Source organism: Sebastes umbrosus, chromosome 6 (assembly GCF_015220745.1).
Source record: "Sebastes umbrosus isolate fSebUmb1 chromosome 6, fSebUmb1.pri, whole genome shotgun sequence".
Classification (NCBI taxonomy): Eukaryota; Metazoa; Chordata; class Actinopteri; order Perciformes; family Sebastidae; genus Sebastes; species Sebastes umbrosus.
The window spans coordinates 21633740-21655316 of record NC_051274.1 but is presented as its reverse complement, the minus strand read 5'-3'; the positions used below and the strand labels follow the sequence as shown (position 1 = coordinate 21655316).

General features: G+C 43.4%; 1 protein-coding gene across 1 annotated transcript in view; it reads right to left on the bottom strand.

The window, feature by feature from the left end:
• Positions 1–9499: 9499 nt before the first annotated feature.
• LOC119490290 (protein Wnt-2b-A) overlaps positions 9500–21577 on the bottom strand; it is a 19895-nt gene continuing 7817 nt past the window's right edge. The window contains exons 4-7 of the mRNA XM_037773586.1: positions 19701–19921; positions 14906–15183; positions 12990–13254; positions 9500–10431 (exon numbers count right to left, since the gene is read on the bottom strand). Coding sequence (XP_037629514.1) covers positions 10202–10431; positions 12990–13254; positions 14906–15183; positions 19701–19921 — 994 coding nt within the window. The 3' untranslated portion in view covers positions 9500–10201. The remainder of the gene's footprint in view (positions 10432–12989; positions 13255–14905; positions 15184–19700; positions 19922–21577) is intronic.

Sequence of the window (21577 nt, the reverse complement as noted above, 5' to 3'; positions counted from 1 at the left end):
TTCTGGGGACCCCCTGGAACTCTCTCAAGGACACCTGGAGGTCCCCGGACCCCTGGTTGAGAACCTCTGCTCTAAACTATAAGGTGAGAGAGTGTGTTTCAGCAGGTGGATATTCGCATGCAGGGTGGCCATATTCACAAACCAATCCAAGACACAGACCCCCTTCAGCATCACCCTCCCTTACAGCGTGCAACTCCATCGGATTTACATGTTATCCTCGTGCTGCTGTTGTTGTATGCGGCTTGGCTCGCTGTGTGGTAAACAGCTGTTGGTGTGTGCTTTAGTGTCTGATAAACACATTAGACTGTTGTTTACTCTCCCCTAAACTATCCCGGTTCAAACACTTGATAGAGACGGAGCTCCAAGCCAATAATGAAGTACTTAACACACACACACAGCTAGCTTTTTGTGCTTTTTGTGTTTGTATACAGTATATGTATGTGAATAGTGGCATAGTTTTTCCTGCACAAGGGGTTTCGTGAGACCATGAAACATATAAGAGTGATTTATGCATCTACACCCCTCTGTGTGTACCTGGCGTGAATGTTTGCATTTGCAGTGTACATGCGTGCGTATGTCGTTACATGTGTGCTCATGCGTTGGATGTATGATCTATAATGTACACCTCAATGTACAGTGACGTTGGTGCTGCTGCCTGCCCCCACAGTCTTCTTCAAGAGAGAAGCAGTTTTCCAGTGAATCAAAACATTGTCAGTAGTCGGCTTTAGTTACTGGAGGAGGATATGGACAACATTACCAAAACAAGGTGTTGGTGTCTCCCAGCCTGTCTGGCTAATTAAAATACCACAATTCCTTTAGGCATTGGGACACCAATATGATGTGACTGCAACACGGGCCAGCCTTCACTCCCCACTTGCATCAATGAGCCTTGGGTCTGACCATGACGCCGGTTCACCGGTTTACCGGTTTTCCTTCCTTGGACCACTTTTGGTAGGTCCACTGCAGACTGGGAACATCCCACAAGAGCTGCAGTTTTGGAGATGCTCTGACCCAGTCGTCTAGCCATCACAATTTGGCCCTTGTCAAAGTCGCTCTCATCCTTATGCTTGCCCATTTTTTTAGCTTCCAACTCAAAGTTCAAAGTTCAAAATGTTCACTTGCTGCCTAATATATCCCACCCACTGCAAGGTGCCATTGTAACGAGATAGTCAATGTTATTCAATGATCGGTGTATAAACAGTATTCTCTAATTTGAAGTAGCCAGCTGAAATTTACCTCAGATTTCAAATCTGTGTTAACAAAGTCCAGATAACAGTGAAACCTCTCATCTATTGACATGTAATAGTATAAAATTCTAGATATATGAGATCAGGCTCCAGATTCGGGTGTTGTAGCATTAGTATCAAAGCTGGGTTAAGCCTGTGTGAAAGCTCTATTATACTTGATTGAATTATCTCCTTACAGAGAGTGGGAGGCCGAGGCATAAACAAGTCACTCTGAACGGAGAGAGGGACAGATGAGTTTCCTTTCTGTTGCTTTTGTTACACCAGCACTTTATTGTAAAACTGAAATGATATTGTTCCCGTGGCAGCTCCGTGTAAACGTTTTGTACGCAGTATTCCTCCATTTCATGCCGAGCGCTTGCTCTGTTTACCACTGTTTATGGAGCGACTGAGGCTACTGTACTGTGTCCTTACTCTCGATCAGCTGTCTCAATGCTGGTAGAAGGTGAAGCCCAGTCGAGGGTGGTGTGGAGGCTTGTTACTACAGGCATCAACAGACTGACTTAGCAAAAGACACATCCCAAGTTTCTATAAATCTATGTCTGGGCCAATCTAAGTGCCAACAAGAACATACGGTATATTCCAGGAAGATGAGCAGGAAAATGAAGATTGGAGGAAAACTGCAACTCAAAAACACAAACAAGACATTCCACACAGAGAGTGTTTGTTTGTGTGGTGTGAGTTTAGGATTCGTTGCACGAGTGAATTTGTGTGCATCTTTGGTGGTTTGTGTTTTTAAAGGTGAGGAGTCTCGGAGACTGGGAGTGGGACGTTGGCTCCAGTGATGTGGTAAACACATCTTCTCCACTCTAAGCAACAATAAACACACAGTTGTGAACATGAGTACAGGTAGACACTCCAGAAGATGCTTTCACTTTTCACCCATTTGCCACTTAAAAAGCTACGACCTTATGTTACTTTTTTGTTCAGTGTTTAAACCCTTTAAAGTGGCGTCTGTCTGATTTTTTTCCCCGTGGCAGAGGAGACATACAACCCTTTGGCTGTGTATTGGCAAGAATCTGGCGATCCGATACACATCATGATACAGGGGTAATGATTCAATGTATTTCAATACTGTAAGCAAGGCAATAATTGCTTCTTTTTTTTTTTTTTAAATACATTTTAGGAAAACAGTTATAGTAAAAAGAACACACCACTATATACATAAAATGGGAGTAAAAAATAGTCGCTATGTGAAACGGCTACTATGGGGACTAACATCATCACACATGAATACAATTGGACTCATTGGATGCAGAAGAGTCTCAACTTTACAGTCATCCCCAGTTTATGCAATTCCAAGACTGTTTAGGGATTGCAGAAATATTCAAATACATAATTTTAGAATAGACAAAAATAACACATTCATGCAAAAAAATGCATGGTTTTTGCCCAAAACTGCATGGGATTAGCATAAAGAGGGCATGTCTGTAAAGGGAAGAACCCATTTTCATTCACATATCTTAAGGTCAGAGGTCAAGGGATCCCTTTGAAAATGGCCATGCCAGCTTTTCCACGCCAAAGTTTAGCGTAACTTTGGAGTGTTATTTAACCTCCTTCGCGACAAGCTAGTATACTAGACTAGTATTGATACCAATGGATTCCTCAGGTTTTCTAGTTTCATGTGATGCCAGTACTTTTATGCTAGCTTTAAAACTGAGCCTGCTACAACCTCTGCTAGACAGAGTAGCGTCAGATTTTTAAGACGTTACTTAAAAATAGATACAGTGTTATGGAGAATCGATACAGCATCACAAAACATAATATCACAATACTCATGTGTATCATTATTTTCGTACACCCCTATGCAACATAATGCTGAGTAAAAGCCACAGGGATGAGCTGGTTTGATTGTGTGTGCACGCTGGGATGGCTCAGCGCTATCTATCAATGTCACTCAGGTACCCATGCTATCACTGTTAGTGTCAGCATCAGTGTGTGTCAGCTGGTATCACTCACTGGTATCTATGTCTGTGAGGCCTACACAATTTGACCCTGACCCTGTATCTCCCCTGTTTCCCACACCTCTGTCTCTCGTTGTCAGTGTGTATTGTCAGCCCCAAACCCCCAGATTCCCTGGTATGTTGGTGGAATTTCGACTATTTTTCCAGGTCACTGTTGTTTGTGCCTTGCGAGGTGTGTCTGTAAATTCCCACACAGGGAGGGAGATAAACACACTCACACTGTCACACGCAAACCTCGTCACATCGCAGCCCACACCTTGTACGGTGAAGAATTCACCGCGTCTTAAATGTCCAACTCGGGCTCAGCACCGGCGCTCTTTGTCCTCTTTAACCCTCGTGTCTGTGAGCCGAACCTGTGGAATATTCAGTCGTACAACACTAAGCTCCGGCCTAGCAGTGAGTGAGTTATACCATAGATGAATTAGGGATGACAAATTGGTGCTGTGGCAGGTCACATGGGCTTTCTACTCACAGAAAATTCATTGAGGTCAACCTGCATGTGGTTGCATGTATCAGTAGTTGGAGCAATTGTAGGAGCACCGGGAATGTTTTACATGCAACGGTGAGTGAGTTCTGAAATATTCCTCCGCCAATGGTGGGGAATTATTCCAGTTTTATTCTTTTACTCAGCAACTTTCCAGGTCAAAGAATCGATTTGGCGACGAGTTGCCTGTCGGACCTTGGAAAAGAGAACTAGAGTTCCTGCTGTGATATTATAGGGGTGATTGCTATCAAAATGAGTTGCGGTGAACCATTATAGGAAATGACAGTTTTTGCTGTAGGTCTCAGGAGATAAGTGTTTTGTGTCGTAATCCCCTTTTTCCCCTCAATGCAGACGCTGCAATTCATACCCATACTTTCTCTCCCTCTCTGTCTCTACACCCCTGGGGTCCTGGCAGGTCACGTAAATATTAGTCTGAGCTCCCTAATAAATCTGGACCTCCTACTGCTCCCACTGCCTCCCAGCCCAAACCTGCTCCCAACGAAGCTGCACCACCTAATATCTAATGGCCGACACCCTCCCCATCAGATAGAAACAGGAAGATGAATGGAGGAGTTGACACTGTAGGCAGCTACGCTGTAGGCCAGATTTTAATCCAGCAGAGCAGGTGTTCTTTTGAATAAATTCGCCTCTTTGCTGGCCGGCCAGAAAAGAGCTTAGCTACATGAGCGAGCTGTTAATGTTTAGGAGGTGTCAACAGGCGACGGATCAGTGGTGGTCGTTCTCTGTTGATACACCTAAACTTTATGACCCCTGACCTCAACCAGACTCCCCCTTCCAACCTCCAGGGGAAAAAAATGACCCAGGTTCTACTGGCCCTGAGGGGTAAACTCATCCCTCCACACACACACACTTGTATGTTTGTATGTGCTTTCTGGTCACAAATAGTGAGTGACAGAGCAGAAAGGCTCGCTAACATACTGGGGGTTTTACCAGACAGGTGATAGGTGAGCTCAGGGGGCACTGAGGGGGTCCTATCCTAGCCTGCAGGTATGTACATGTGACTATGTGTGCGAAACAGATCGCATGGCTGACACCCGGACCACCCCAAGGTGAATGTTATAGGGTCTCTGGCTAGATTCCCACAGACAGAAGCCTGTATCAGAGGCAAGGAGCAGGAGGGAGGCAGTCAGAGAGGGATGTGGCAGGTGGGGCGAGTAATGATGATGAATTGTGGGGAACGCGGTTCTTTTGGCTGAGATTAAGATCTGCTGATAAACATGCCCGCCAGGTCTCTAGGTAACCCTATACATTTCAATATCCCCTTCATCCATCCATGTGACTCTTCCTTCTCACTGTCTCACACCTCTTCTTTTTTTTCTATCTCTCAGTCCAAGATGGATTTTAGAGGTAAAACACAGTCTGGGTTGTGGGCTCTGCTCCGTCCATGTAGCTCCAGGCTCTGTGTGTGTGTGCGCACTTGCATGCATGTTTGTGTATGTAATCGGAGTGCGGTTTATCCTCTATTCTCAGGGTTGTTGTCATTTGGCAGCCAGAGCTCAGGCTGACATGCATTACGGCCTGGACATAAGGTTGATAAATCTGACTAATCTATCTAACTGTCAGTACCGAGACACAGGGGGAGTCAAGAGTGAGAGAGAATATAGAGGTGTTGGTGACACATGGTTGAGAATAACTGTGATGATGTTAAATAAATGATTGGGCTGCCTGCATGGCTAACAGTCTAAAGATACTGCAGCAATGTGTGTTGGTCAGGGTAAAGGTACAACCACATAAGGTTTCCATTCAACGACATTGCCCCGCACACAGTTCCGAAAAAGGACGTGATGTCACGGCTATGATGCAGGTAATAAATAACTATTGATCAGAGCAACCACAAACTAAAAATAGTGTATGAGAGCAACCTTTAAAGGTCCAGTGTGTAGGATCTGGTGGTATCTAGCGGTGAGGTGAGGAGATTGCAAACAACTGAAGCCTCTCCTGTGTGCCAAACGTGTTGGAGAGCTGCGGTGGCCAACATGAAAACATGAATGTCCCTCTCTACAGCCATTTGGAGCAGAGCCAGAACGTAGAGTGTTTGTGTACGTGAAGAGTGGTGAAGCGAGAGAGAGAGTGGCGGCGATGGGAGCAAATAACATTATTGACTCCAGCCCAAGCAGGAAAAGCTAACAGTGTTTGGTTTTTGTCCTTTCTGGGCTACTGTTGAAACATGGCGGTGCAACTCCGTGGAGAGTGGATCCGTTCCACGTGGATATAAACGGCTCAATCTAAGCTAACAAAAGCACAACAATTCTTATTATCAGGTGATTATACTCTACAGAAAACATTCTTATTAATAGTATAATTAATTTCTGCCAATAGATCCCCCTAATTGTTACTTACTGGTCCTTTTAAATTCAGCTGGACCACAGTTTGATCTGAAATCTGGTTTATTCCAACTTGGGTCTTACCCACCAAATTATTTTCTGAGATCTGAAACCAGGGATGACATTGCTACAATGGAGCAATGAATACAGACAGTCAAGACATTCATTGTTAACAAGCCAACAGATTATCTAGTGGGCACACCCATAATGTCCATAATAATCCCCCATTACAAAGTAAAACTGTGTGTACAAGGGCTGGGCGATATGTAGAAAATCCAATATTTCAATATTTTTTAACAAATACTTCGATATCGATACTGCAACGATATTGTAGGGTTGACTTTTGGTGCTTTCACAAAATATTTACACAATGTGATTTTTAAAAAATACATACATTTACTGTAATGTAGCCTTTAAAAACCAGGAAAAGACAACACTTATGCCATATTACGATATCCAAAATCCAAGATGATATCTAGTCTCATATCACGATTTTGATATATTATCAATATATTGCCCAGCCCTAGTCCGCACAACTCCCGCAAGTGCTTTGAACCACAAAGTCGGTCTGTACACTCTGATGGATGTTTACAAAGGTTGAGTGATAATTTCACTGTTCGCCTATATTTCCTCTTCCAAATAACTATGCCTTGCTTAGGGGTTTATTTAAAAACCTGTGAGATCATCTGACTTCTTTTTAGTAATATCGCCACTCCCATTCTCAGATCTCAGTAATTCACTGGGTGCAATGTTATCACAGCCAACAGAACTGAACCGACAAAAAAGTGTTGACGTCCTCCTGTGATGCCATTTCTGTGCCCTCAGTAAGTACAATCTCTCTCACCCACGGTGCTGCCTGCCAGCTGTGAAGACTAATGGTTTGCCTGTGAATGCTCTCAGCCTGGCATCCAGGACACAGATAGACTCTGCCACAGGAAGCTGGCGCTAGAATAGTTTAAATGACTGGAATTGCTTGATAATATTACCCTGAGGAACAATAAAGCTTATCTTATCTAATGATATGGGCCTCCCGTGGCTATTAAAAGACACCTACTAGGATGTTGAGGGTCCTTTTTGGGGCAGTTGGTAGACCGAAAGGTGAATCGTGATATTACTCCATTAAAAACATTGATTATAAAGCAGTATCACGTGAAAGAGATTGTATTGATTGAAGCGACTCAAAAGAGCAAATTTGTGTTTTTCATCTCAGCTGGTGTATCTGAGTTTGTGTCTGCTTCCTGCATCAAGGTATCTCCAGGGCAGATGCCTTGTATTTCCTGTCTTATGGCATTGGTGTGTCCATTCAGGCCTGAACATGGCTGCATCCTGTCCCAGGCCTGGGCAAGGAGAGGTGATATTATCACTGGGACACATATTGAGCATCACAGCATACAGGGTTAGAGAAAAAAAAAAGGTTTGCTGAGTAAAAAGGCAATGAACTAATACTCTATCATTTGTGTTTACACCAGTCGGCAACCTCCGTTTCTGAAAAGTGAAGCCAATGCATAAGTGCCTTAAACTTGCATTCTTTCTAACAGCCAGCAGGGGGCGACCCCTCTGGTTGCAAAAAGAAGTCTGATTGTATTGAAGTCTATAAGAAAATGGCCCTACTTCTCACTTGGTCATTTAACCATTAACCAGCATTAAGAATTATGACGGATTAATGATATCGGTTAAACGGTTAAAAGAAATATTAGAAAGTAAATATAATTGTTGCAACATACAGGAGCCTGGCTTGGGTCTTGAGGAGTTGTAGCATTTATTCACGACAAATAAACTGTACACACACTGCACTGCTACGTTACTCACCGTCGTCACACACACGCGGTCTGTCGGACACTCGCTGACATTACGCCGGGCAGACAGAGTAACATTACATCAGGCAGACACACAGCTGACAACATCGCAGTTAAACTAAATGGAGACTAGATGGAGACTTACCGGAAAAGTGGCTGCATGTGTCCACGACAATACACGCAGCATCGTGGCTGCTACAGTAACTCTCCCGGATGGGTGAACTGGGGACTCAGTTGTCTGTTTGCACATACACTGTAGCTGGTGATAAATGATGGATATAACGGGTTTGTTAGGCACTAAAACCACAGCACAGCTGCATGAAACGCACTAATGCTAATAATCGGTTAACAGTACTGATTGGATGCTTTTGGGCGTGGCTACCTTATGATTGAGGTCGCTACCATGGCGTTGTCCGGTCTGGGAGTTGTCCGTGTTTTTGTCTTAGAACTTTAACTCTTTCACAGTGTGTTTTCAGTTCATGAAAGTTAATTATAACCTTTTTGGTCGTCTAAAAATGTCTTATTCAGCGTACTTCACTCTCTCGTGTCATGTCTGATTGCAAAAAGCCAAGATGGTAATGACCAAAATGCTGAACTCTAGGCTTCAAAATGCCAGTCCACAATCCAATGGGAGATATCACGGTGACAACGTCCACTTCTTATATACAGTCTATGGTTTACACGCTACTTTCGTCTTGCGCTTGTGTGTGCAATATCCCTTTGAATTCACGTTATCAGGAGTCTCTAATGTAACAGAGACTGAACTGGACTGAGTCTGGGGAGCAGAGGGGGCTGAGGCAGAGAAGATTGCTGGAAAGTATTCCCTTTGATAAGCCGGCCAAGAAGCCTTTGATTAAATGTGGTCTCAGCAGGAGCCCACACTAGGTCCTCTGTGGCACGACCATGTCCAATCACCAGCTATCAACAGCCCCGGGTAATTACAGCCATCTAGTCATTAGCCTGGGACCCACCTGGAATTCCACATAGCGAGGGGTGGGATGAGGCCAGCAGGGGTTGGGGTTTAGGTTGGGCCTTTTAATCAAACACTTCCCTCCCCTCGACTGATATAACGCACCCCACCCCGACTCACACAGAATCAGCCTTTGTTGCCGACATAGATTGTATTATTACTGCCACAGTGGCTCTCAACTCATGCTGGTGAGGAGCAGCGATGGTGTGTGTGTGTGTGATGGGAAAAACACGGCAGGTTATGACAGCACAGGAACTTACTCACTATCCTGCTCGGTCACACTGATTAGTTCTGCTTTATCTGCGTCTAGTCTTGCCTTCAACCTCTGTGTTTGTCTGTCTGAACAAAAAACAAAGATCCCAGTGTCATACTAATGCACCATATATTTCATATGAACATCTGTTTAGATAAGGCAATATACACAATGTTATACAAGCAAGCTGGAGAGCAGAGAAGTGAAATCTGTCTGATGTTGTGGTTATGTGCAACTGAATGACCGTCCAGGTCTTTTTCTTCTTCTTTTTTTTTTCTCAGCAGCAGTTTGTCGTCGTCTTACACACTGAAAACTAGAGTACACTGTATAATCATAATAATGGGAGTGCTCTTCTCTCTCCTCGTGTCAGACAATGTAGTGCAGTCTCATCCGCAGATGAGAAATGAAACAACACTTTACAATTTAAATAAATCACTTTAAACTTTTTTTTTTTTTTTTTTTACAGTTGCATTCAATGTCCCAATGACGCATCCGTCCATTTATTCATCTAGTGTCCATCTCCCCGTCCTCTGGTAGTCCTCCGCCTCTGTGTTTGGCCACGCAGAGCCAAACTTAACGCTTAGATGTCCACTTCTCAAAGTGCACTTGTCAAGCTACTTCCCAAAGTCCAACCAAGTATTTGTTTTTGGTAAATAAAAATGTATTTCCCCAAAAAAACAAAGAAAAATATGTGAGTATAGGATGTTGATGTAATAATACTGAATACGTTTGAAGGCTCAGTTAATGTAAAAATGTGTCTTTAAAGCATCATGAAAGCAGCAAACCATTTTTAACCCAGAACCACACGCTAGAAAAAAGGCCGTCTGGACTGAATCCAATCCACTCGAACCCCAAAGTGTTCACTGGTTTCACCGTTCATCATCTGATCCCAGCAGTTCAGTCTCAGGGCCGTTCACAAACAGGGGCTAATGGGTGTTAATTCATATTGATGGGTACTGAATTCTAGTGCTTTCACAGAGACAGGTAGAAAAGCCATGCAATGATGAACCGAGGTGGGGGCAGGGGAGGGCGGAGACGCCGAGCACTTTCGGACAAACTTTCCCAGAATGCCATGTTTCCACAGGATGTCCCGTAAAGGGGAAAGGAGTGGGGTTGCATTACAGGGGGCGAAGAGGGGCGTGTCCTCAGGACTGGTCCAACCATTCGGCTCGTTTGGGAGCTTTGCACGTGTGTATGTCCACGGCTTCCTCGCAGTCCTTACACTCCACGGCGCAGCACCATTTGAACTTGCATTCGCACTTGGTGATTTGCTTGACTCTCGTGGTGTCATAGCCCCGCCCACAGCACATGACCTCACAGCCATCCGTGCCACGTGATGTCTTGTTGCAGACCCGCCCAGCCGTGCCCAGGGAGCCTGCACAGAGCACAAAAGAGTTAGCCAATAAAACCTTAAAGTGAACCTTCTCTTCTTTTATGTTTAACAATGAACTTTAACAACAACAACTGGAGGATCATTTCTAAAGAAAGCCAAAGTCCTTAAATTATAACATGATTAATTGATTAGTCGATTAAATAAACATTAATCTGCAACTCTTTTGAAAATTGATTAAAAGTTTAAGGAATTTTTCAAGCCAAAAATCAAGACATTACCTATCAGATCTGCTGAAACTGAATTGTTTTGGGGTTTTATTTACTATCGGCTGGACACAACAAATAATTTGACCGAGAAAATAATTGTCTGGTTAACAATGCTTTTAGTCACAGCCCATAGCCCTTTATCCTTTATCCCTCCTCATGAACCATGCACAGTCTCTTCTAATTCTATCTTTAACTTTTTAGCTGTAATCTTTGTTGTATGATAAACGACTATGTCATTTTGCCCTCCTGTCCATTTTCATCGCCAACCATTCAACTGATGACTTGGAAGTGTTGAGGCGTTATACCAAGAGGGTAAAGTCACACCATTTAAATAGCTTACATCAGCTACTTTTGTTGTGCTACTTATTTGGAGCACATTGTTAACAAATGAAACCTGATTACATAAAAGCTGTGTACAGACAGAATTGATTCTATTGGATTTTGTTTAGATGTAACTGCCACCGATGAGTGACTTTGCAGTAGGGCTGAACAATTTTGAAAAAATATCTAATTGCGATTATTTTGACTGATATTGCAATTGCGATATGATTCTCGATATTAGAGGGAATGATCATCTTTAGATCATTATTTTCATTGAAAAACATTAAAATGATGATGATGGTGTGATTTTTGCGATGTGACGGTGGCGTTGGATCTGTGACGACATTGACCCATGACAGCCTTGGGCTTGTGGAAAATGGTGTTTGTCAATGGCAGCTAATACATAAATGCTAAAAAGAACAACATTACACTGTTTTTAAAAAGAAAAACAGCTAAGCCGTGTTCACACTGTATGGTACGGCTCTGCTCTGCTCTGGTCGACTTGACTCGACTCACTTTTGGTACCAGGTCTTGTTCTCTATGCCGTGTTTCTACTGCAGATAGTACCCCCTCAGTGTAGGCGGGATTCTCAGCTGATTACCGCTGATTGCAGTGAGTGAAACTGCCATGATATCATCTTCAACGAGACACTCGCTGAATCATTTTGTCAACTGTAGTGTACGTAGTGTGTACGGCGTAGTGTATAGTGTAGTTTTGCGAGTTGTCATTTAAAAAAAATCGAGTGAATTAAAAATTGTCGTCGCTATTGCCGGTAGCTTGGCTATTAAAAAACAGCGGCCGCTTTGCGCTAGTGACGATTCTCTATGACCGATCAGTGGTCTGCAGTGTTTTAACTCCACCTTCTAGTATCGACTCAGTCTGCTTGAAACCTCGACCAAGGTGGTACTAAAGGCGGAGTAGTTCTTTTGGTACCATCCACAAGTTTTGCCAATGGAAACGTGAAAATAACCGTTCTAATGTGTAACGAACTGAAATGGACTGGACTGCTTGGTGGAAACGTGCCACTAGTCGCCGTTGTTTAGTGCATCATAGTGTTTAGCAGTCTGGCTATTACCTAATGCAGTGGCATATTGTCTGTGTGTCTTATGTGAATGTCATCCCCACAGAGATTAGTGGTGGTGTTTCGTGTGAGAAGCTCCCTGTTTGAACTGCTACCTATCACAACAAGCTGCCCATAGAACAACAGACCCACACACACAACTATGCAGTGTTGGTAGAGTGGCCTATAGTTACACTGCCTTTCCCAAGCCACTGCTCCCTTTGAAGCCACTCTATGTGAGTGTGTGTGTGTGAGGGTTAAATGGACAGTGGAGCGTGACAGACAGACAGGCTCTCACACTCTGAGGCCCACTCTGCCCTCCAGCTACGCTTAGTTCAGACAGACAGAGAGGGAGAGACTGTGACAGACAGAAAAGAGTGATTTAAAAAAAAAAAAAAAATTAGCTGCTTGTGTCCCTAGGCTGTGGATTCCTCTGGGAAGGTGAGAAAGAGGGGGGAGGATGGACGAAGAGTGAGGCAGACAAAGGGAGCGAGGACGAACTGGACAGAGCTTCTGAGTGATGGTCAAATATTGTAAAAGTTTGTCTGACGGTCCATCGACCAGCCAATCAGAAACAGTCATAGGTGCATTGTGTAAAGGTTGATCAACACTTCCTCTGACCACGGGAGTGTGTATATATATGTGTGTGTGTGGTGACAGAGACTGATAGAGGTCAGGTGGTCACAGAACGACCATGTCCTCGGGGTACAAGGATATTAGCTTCCACCGACATCACACAGGAGTCCTGCTGTGTTATCTGACTACCATTACACACACACACACACACACACACACACACACACACTAGTCATGCATGAACATACACACAACATACACATAACACCCCTAAAACATAACACAGTGGGGGCAATCCATCAACACCCATGAGAAACTGCCTCTCTGCGTCTTTCAGTCCAGTCCACTTTCTTCTTCTCTCCTTTTCGCCGTCTTACCTGCTGTTTTGTCTTGTAGGCAGTAATCCGGAGAGTTCTCAAAGTAGACCAGGTCGTTCTTGGTGGCCTTCCTGAAGGCTTTGTTAGCCACGGCAAAGCCTGTCCCGTCCTGATTCATCGTCACCTCGATGGCCCCGTTGTATTTCCTCCTCAGGTAGTCGCCGGTCTTCCTGAAGTCGGACATGGCCATCCAACATGTCCGCAGCGTGCAAGAGCCGCTCACGCCGTGACATTTACACTCCAGCTTCATGAACCGCTTCACTGCCTGAATGCATAGAGAGAGAAGTGGGGATTGTGTTGTTTTAGCCATTGAGACATTTGGTTTTACATGTTCTAAAAAAAAGGCAGGAACGTTTCTTAACATTTGGTTGGTTTAACCTAATTTCATAAAAACATATTTCCCACTTGATGCAACTCTAGTGGTATCTAGTCTCGTAGACAATGTTTGGTTTCATCTGCCGAGGTTTTGACATAGATATCCACCTCTGAGATTTCTGCCTCCACTCCAATAAAAGGATTTTTGTTTGATGTGATCAAAGCATTGAAAATTGCATTAAAAATTCACATTGGGTAATCCACAGATCTCTGTGAACAGTTTTCATCTGAGTTACTAATAGTCCCTATTAAAACTGTTGACAGCAAACTCTCTTGATTACCCAGAGATATGGAGAGGGTGTTGAATTCTCTAAATATGTTTTTTTTTAACGTTGTGAGTACCACGAACAAAAAATATTTTACCTACATTGGGTGGAGACCCTATTTATACTAAGTACTAACATGTGATCTGTAACTGAAAATTGTATCTGTATAAGGAAAAACACTTGCTAAGGAAAGGTGTCACTGTTGCAAAAAATCAAGTTCAAACTAATTTGAATGCAATTACCCACCTAGCTTATCCTAGCTCCTAACAGTGCATTGTAGGAACCAGTGGGCTACCTCCAGGTCTGAAAAGTGAAACTAGTGCTGAAGTGCCTTAAACCTGCATTCTTTCTAATAGCCAGCAGGGGGCGACTCCTCTGGTTACAAAAAGAAGTCTGATTGTATAGAAGTCTATGAGAAAATGAACCTACTTCTCACTTGATTTATTACCTCAGTTAACATTGTAAACATGAGTTTATGGTCTCAATCACTAGTTTCAAGCCTTCTTCATTACAGCATGATGTTCATTTAGTAAATTATGGTCCCATTTAGAGTCAAATAGACCATAAAGCAGGGTATGCTTTAGGGCGTGGCTACCTTGTGATTGACAGGTCGCTACCATGGCTTTGTCCAATCTGGGAGTTGTCCACGTTTTTGTCTTACAACTTTGACCCTTTCACAGTGTGTTTTCAGTTCATGAAAGTTAACTGTAACATTGCAGTCGTCTGTTATACACTGACAATTTTGAAACTGAAAAGGTTATTACAGATTGAATATTTAATACTTTTCCCGCGTTCGAACGGTAGTTTCAAATCAAAAGTGCCCTAAAATGCACTCAGAATGCATTAAAGTTGGGAAAGGCGTTGTATTGAGATTGGATCCCAGCAAGGTGTGAATGTGGTCTGTACAGTTTGGCTGCATTGTTTAGAAAAAAAAACTCCAACAAGTTGATAGGTCAAACTAACTCTGCATCCACTAGTTCGTCTGCTACACCTATGTGATTTGCATATAAAGATTCGGTCACAGTGCAGGTGGAACCGAGATAACGCTTATTAATATCAGGTATAAATGCAAATTCCTATTGTCATTACCAAGATAGCGTTGCCAGATACAGATTGCATGTTAAGACCAGATGTAAATGGGGTCCAAGATGCAGATTTATCAAATCTCCAGCAAATAAAACAAAAGTCTGCATCGCTAGATATACCACTAGATGTAAATCAGACAATATGTTTTGTTACGTGGGTGAATTGATGCTGCAGTAATCACACACTTACTGTTCTGCCACAGCGGTTGTTGTGTAGGTTCATGAGCGCTCGTGCATCTCGAACCGTCCTCTCTTTGGCGTCTATGAAGGCTTTGGCAAACTTTATCCCATAGTTGATATTATCGCTACATCCACCCCAGTCAAACTCTCCTCTCTCATCGCTAGCCCGTCCACGCTTGTGCGGGTCGCAGTTACACGTCTTCAGCTCCCCCTGGCTGCAGGCGCGAGTGAGCGCGTACACCACTCCCGCTGAGGAGATGGCGTAGACGAATGCTGCTTCACGGCTGCCTGAGAAAGAGAGACGGAGAGAGAAAGCACAAAAGAAACCAAGAGTTTAGACTGAGGCAGAGGTTAAAATAACACAAATTGTAGTCACTCATATCATGCAATACACAATAAATTCTCTACGATTTATAGTAAAGACTTAAAACTGTGCAGCCCACATGCTAACGTGCACGCACAGATACACATAATGCCATAACCAGGCCTGGGCGTGAGCCATCAGGACATGAAGGTGCAGCTGACGGGGGCATATCAGGCCTGATGTGGAGTATAGGACAGCTCTGTTTAAATATTATCATGGAAATAATCCCAGCTGCGGGGCTCTCCTCTGCTCACATAAATTGTTTAAATACAGACACAGTGATACCCCATTAATCAGCGTCAGGGTGATGTCATGACAGCATTTTCTACCATTGCTGTGCTTTCCTGTTCTCTTTAGTTCCTTAGAATATGACTCATCTATTGTGTGGCCAAAGACACATAGAGCATTAGATATAGTATTTAGTCACAGTTGCTTTTTGCAGCGCCCGTGGGAGTGAATGCCTCAGAAGACAACAGCCAGACGCAGAAGAGCTTGTAGTCACAGCCTAACAGACATATGTGGGTTTTCACTTGGTGCCTCTGTACTCAGAGTTGAAACAACTTGAATGCTGTTTCAGGTAAAAAGAAAATGATGCACCTGAAATAAGAATTTCCCCAGTAGTTAGTAAATTCATCCTCCACATGACTCGTCTCCTTGTAAAGTAAAAGCAAGCATGTCCAACGGGGGTGGGAATCTTACGGGAAGCGAAGAGCTCCACTGTGTTGTTGTTAATGTTATATTTCCGGTAGTGGAGAGCAGCCTCTGTGCTGCAGCGTTAGTACAGAGCAAAGCCACTGTTATCCAAAAACGCTGCACAGCCGCAGGTCTTTTGAAATGAAACGGACTGTGGATCATGTTATTTTCTTCGCCCGACCAGAGTTAGCTGAGAGTTTTGTAAAGTGCTGCAGTGCGAGTTGGTCAGTCTCTGGGCAATCTCTGAACCCATCGACTATTGGTCTGACGACGGGTAAGCCTCTGGAGGCAAGGGGCTATATTTCTGGGGTTCCGGTGCAGCCTGTAGATGTCCGGGCCAAGTACAGTCTGATTAGCAACTTGAGATGCAAGACTGGAGTTGGAGTTGAGAGACGACGTGTATGACCGGATTGTTTCACAAGTAGCCAGTTTACAGGCTAATTTTAAACCAATAAAAAGCAAAATCGTCGTCAGACAATAGCAGGTGGGTTCCGAAATTGCATTTCGGCCAATGCGTTCCACCTCTTTTGCTCTTCACACAGACTGTTTACCTGCATTTAACCAAAGTCTGCTCAAACGTGATTGTACAATATTACTTGGACTACAGACGGAAACCAGAATGCTTCCGATGCCAAAATCTTGTCCCGTTGCCTACAGATTCTACATGTGAATGCAGAATCTGTTTATAGAGATTAGTCTCTGGTTGATGGGGTACAAACTGAAGTGCCATTTTTTATTAAATAAAAAATGGGCCCAAATGCTTGCCTTTTATTTAACATGAACGACAAAATGTGCGTGCTGTCCATCGTCTGGGTGCTTCACTGTGCTCTTGTGGTTGAGTTCGCTTTTTTTGCTCCATCAACTTTATTAACAACTTAGAAAAATAGTTTTTTTTTGGCATTTTTGAATTGATTCAGAATCATAGAAGGTAAGAATTGCAATTTGTATGTGATTTTTTTTGCCCCACCTCTGATGTTCATGTCCATATGACCCTGGTCAGTCAGTTGGTCATTTGGTCTGTCAGTTCTTTCATCAACACTTCAGTTCAGATATTTAAACAGCTATCAGCCATGGAATGTGATTTGGTTTTTCATGGCTCGTAACAATTTGTTCACCTCCTTGGCCCCCTGACGACCATCTGGTACTAATGCTTTGAAACACGACAAATCATCTCAAAAACTGTTGGCTGAATATCTATTACATTTGCTGCTGATATTCATGGTTCTCAGAGCATGAATCCTGATGTTTTTGGGGACCATGCAACCTTTTCATCTTGTGTCACCAGCAACCGAGTTTTTGTACTAGCACACAAGAAACATCTAATAAAAATCCCATTCATGCTGCCCAGATGATGAACTCTTTCTATTTTGGAGCTCTCGTGAGCTTTCTTTTAGCAACGCCTTAAGGCAGAAATGTCAACTCTGCATATCTCATTATGTAATCAGCAGGTTGCTGTGTAATTTTCTAAGCACATTCAACTAACTAATAACTTTTCAGTGATCCATCTCACACGCTACTGATGTCTTGAATCAAAATTTCGTTTTTAGGCCGTATCGGCCAGCCCCAGTTTCTATTTTAATTAATATAGCAGTCTACACAGGCTGATGTTTCACAAAGCGTCAGCAGCGCTGGGATTGCACGCATCCTAGCTTCATCCTCAAGTTGTAAGAAGTATTTAAATGCACAGCAAAGTATTCCATAATCTGCATACCAGGATAAATAACAATGCATTACATTTATGAATTCTGTTTTGAAAAGTAACACGTAAATGCATGAGTGAAGTAATATTTCCTATTTCCATGAAATGGGCAATACTCGAGTACCAGCATATCAAAATAACATCACAAAACTAACTGATATAGTACTGATTATAAATGACTACGAGTGGGATACTTTTGTATCTGAAAGCAAGGTTCAGTCTATCTGAAGCAGCCAGGGCCAGAGGAGTTTGTGTGATCCAACCTGCTCGCTCTGTATTCACTGGAATGTCCCGTCCCACCTCTGGGGTGAGGAGAAGGGGGCAGTGGGTGCTGCTGAGGGGGCGTATGTGGGGGAGGATGGAGGAGGGCATTGCTGGTCATCATTCAAACCTGCGCTGTTTGTCTGATAGTGAGAATATCTATCTAAATATTTACATCTACATTACTGTTTATTCCTGTCCTCCACACACACGCAGCCTGTATCTCCATATCTGATATATTTTTTTTCAATGCATCGTCGACCCCCACACCGGCTTAGGATGGCTGGAAGAGGGACAATAATATGTCAGCTACTAAGTCTGTGGAGACAAGCACCTTATTTTATGCAACCTGAATGTAGATCCACTTCAATGAGCTGCTGTAAATTAGGGCTGTGTATTGGCATCTGAATCTGGCAAGAATCTGGCAAGAATCTGGCGATACGGTTAGTATCATGATACAAAGGTAACAATTCAATATACCGGTATTGCGATATATGGCGATATTGTAAGCAAGGCGATATATTGCGTTTTGTTTTTTTTCAAATCTAATTTTAGGAAAACTGTCATATGACACATCACCATATGTATAGAATCTGAAAAAAGTCACTGTGTGAAATGGCTACTATAGGAACTAACATCATTACACATGAATACAGTTGGACTCATTGGATTCACAAGAGTCTCAGCTTTACATTCATACCCAATTTGTGTAATTCCAAGACTGTTTAGGGACCCCAGTATGCAGAAATATTCAAATACACCATTTTAGAATAGGTGAAAATAACACATTTGTCATGCATGCAAAAAACTGCATGGTTTTTGCTCAAAACTGCATGGGATTATCATAAAGTGCGCATATCTGTAAAGGGGAGACTCCTGGGTACCCATAGAACCCATTTTCATTCTTATATCTTGAGGTGAGAGGTCAAGGCACCCCTTTGAAAATGGCCATGCCAGTTTTTCCTCGCCAAAATTTAGTGTAACTTTGGAGCGACATGCAAGTATGGCATGGTTGGTACCAATAGATTCCTTAGGTTATCTCAATTATATGATGAGTGTCTTCACTCTAGCTTTACAAGTGAGCCCGATACAACCTCCGAAAGACAGAATAGTGGCCGGGTCCGGTTTTTAAGAGGTTGATACAGTATCGCAAAACATAATATCACGATACTCATGTGTATTGATATTTTCACCCCTACTGTAAATGAAGCATTTACCATTATGCCTTACTCCAAAAGCAAGAAAGAAAACATAACCCCTAAGATGTAGCATTAGAGTCACTCTTTTTACTGGTTGCTCGGCATGCAACAGTGACTTACAAGTGCATCGCTGTGTCCATGCTCTGCATTCAAAATGCAGCTGTAATGATCTATCATGCACTGGCTGCAAAGATAGTTAGAAAATATGTATGTTGTAACATGCGTGTGTGAATATGTGTATTGGCATGAATACCTTGCAAAGCAGAGAGGTCTGGCAGGAGTGGAAAAACAAAATGACGACAAGCCCGCGTCTCGAGGCCCGTGTGTTTATTGACGAGGCGTAAGGCATTACAACAGTCCATTAGCGACTATAAACACGGAGCACCAGCATACGTGAGCATGAGGAGGAAAGATTGGAGAAAGAACAGAGCGACGAGGGCAGACGGATGGAGAGAAGGGAGGAAGGATGGGAATGAGGAGTGAGATAGTAGCAGATGGGGCTCAGGTTCAGCCTCAGTATCTCTATGCTTTTGGCCGCACAGTCAGTAATCAGACATAGAAAGACATGTGGACACACCCATGGACTTACTCCGTAGCAAGACACGTCCAAACACAGTGTGGTCGCGGTCCAGCGTGCTGCAGTTCCAGCGGTGGTGTCTGAACTGGTGCTGGCACTCTCGGATCCACTCTTTGGTGCCCTCGCCGATGGCCTGCATGATGTCCGGGTGGCGCTGGCAGAGCTGCCGCTGCTTGTTCACCAAGCCTGGGATGTTGTCGCAGATCACACGGGCTCCCAGGGCACCGATGTACCTGAAGATGCAAAAAAAACCACAAGAAACTTTAGGCGGTTTTGAACCGAATCCACTCCAACTTCATTTAGAAGGAAGTGCAGCAGTGATTGATGGTATATTGCAATTAATTACAGGCGCCCTCATATGGTGGGTGTATACACACACTCAAAGGTGGTGAGTGGCGTGAAGGAGAGCGGCAGTAACAGTCCTCTGTGAGTCAGAGTTCACTACACTTAACAGTTTAAGGTTTGCGAGCAGGAGGGGAGTGGAAACCATTTACTCCGCTCTCCAAATAAATAAGCACTTAACCTCTCCCCACAAGACCTGGGTGTGTATGTGTGTTTAAATGTTTCCCAGTGGGATAGTTGAAATCATGTCGTCACAAATCAGCGCACCAAGTCTGGGGGCCTCCAATAACCCTGTCAAACTAAGACCCCGTTTACTCACTTTACTCCTCTCCGTCTTCTGCCTCTCATGCTCGCCTTACTCATCAGTTCTCTCGCACGCCAATCTTTCTCCATGCGCTAATAAAACAGATTCCTACAGTATCCTATCAAGGTAAATGCTACTCTAAACCTAATCGGGTGTGCATGAGACCTCTTGCAACTCGGTGGCAGTTGGCAGGTCAGCGAGTGGGAGGTCAGGAGAGCGTGTAGCTGTGTGGTCGTGTTTTACGAGGCCGAGAGGATGGAGACTGGAGGCTCTCTGCTCCCCAGAGTGGGATTAGAGAGGAGGAATAAGAACAGAGTGCTCATCAAAGGGAAAGAGCCAGAGCGGCAATTCACACTTAATTTTCTCTCGGAGAGTCAGGAGGACTCGTGGATTTTATAGGATAATAAATCATTATCCACAGGTCTAAAACAACATGGTGTAAAGCCCTGCGACTTTACTGTGAATCATAGAAGAAAGACAAGTGGAACACAAATGGAGAGGCGAAGTCCCTCCCCTTCCGGTGGACCACCATGGGACCTTATTCAGGGAAAAATATGAACGGTCAACGAAGAGAGACAAATATGTTTTTTGATCCTGTTTGAATTGTGCCATGAATCACACACGTCAATTTAAAAGATAATTGTCAAGAAAGTCGCAGTTTGTTTTAAAACTGTTGAATTATAAGACTGTGAAAATATGTAATTAGAAAGACTACACTGCCAAAAGTCGCGTAGTGACGTCTCTCTTGCTGAAGCTATGATGCCTGTGTGTTTCGTACTGGGATGTACTCACACGAGCAACAGGTCTCGCTCGCTCTTTATCTTCCAGGTTGATAAAAAGACCAGGAGTCGCTGGATAAAACACATCAGGTAAGATAACGTTACTTTTGTGCGTCATAAGTTAGTTAGCTAGCTAGTGTTGGTGACTTATATTGTTGGAGACGAGAGATGTAGTTCACTGAGCGGTTTCACACAAAACTAAATGATACTATGACAAACCAACGACCAACTGTGACTTTCTTGACTTGCAAAAATATTTTTTTTAAATTGTCAAACATCATATGTGTGATTCATGGCACAATTCAAACGGGATAAAAAAAAAATTGTCTCTTGCCGTTGATTACTGTACATATTTTTTCTTAAATAAGGTCCCATGCAAGGCTTATTGAAGGAGGCTGGGACACGGGCGGACACGGGTCTTGGGGTATGGAGTACAACACATGCGCAGTGTAATTGGAGCTGCG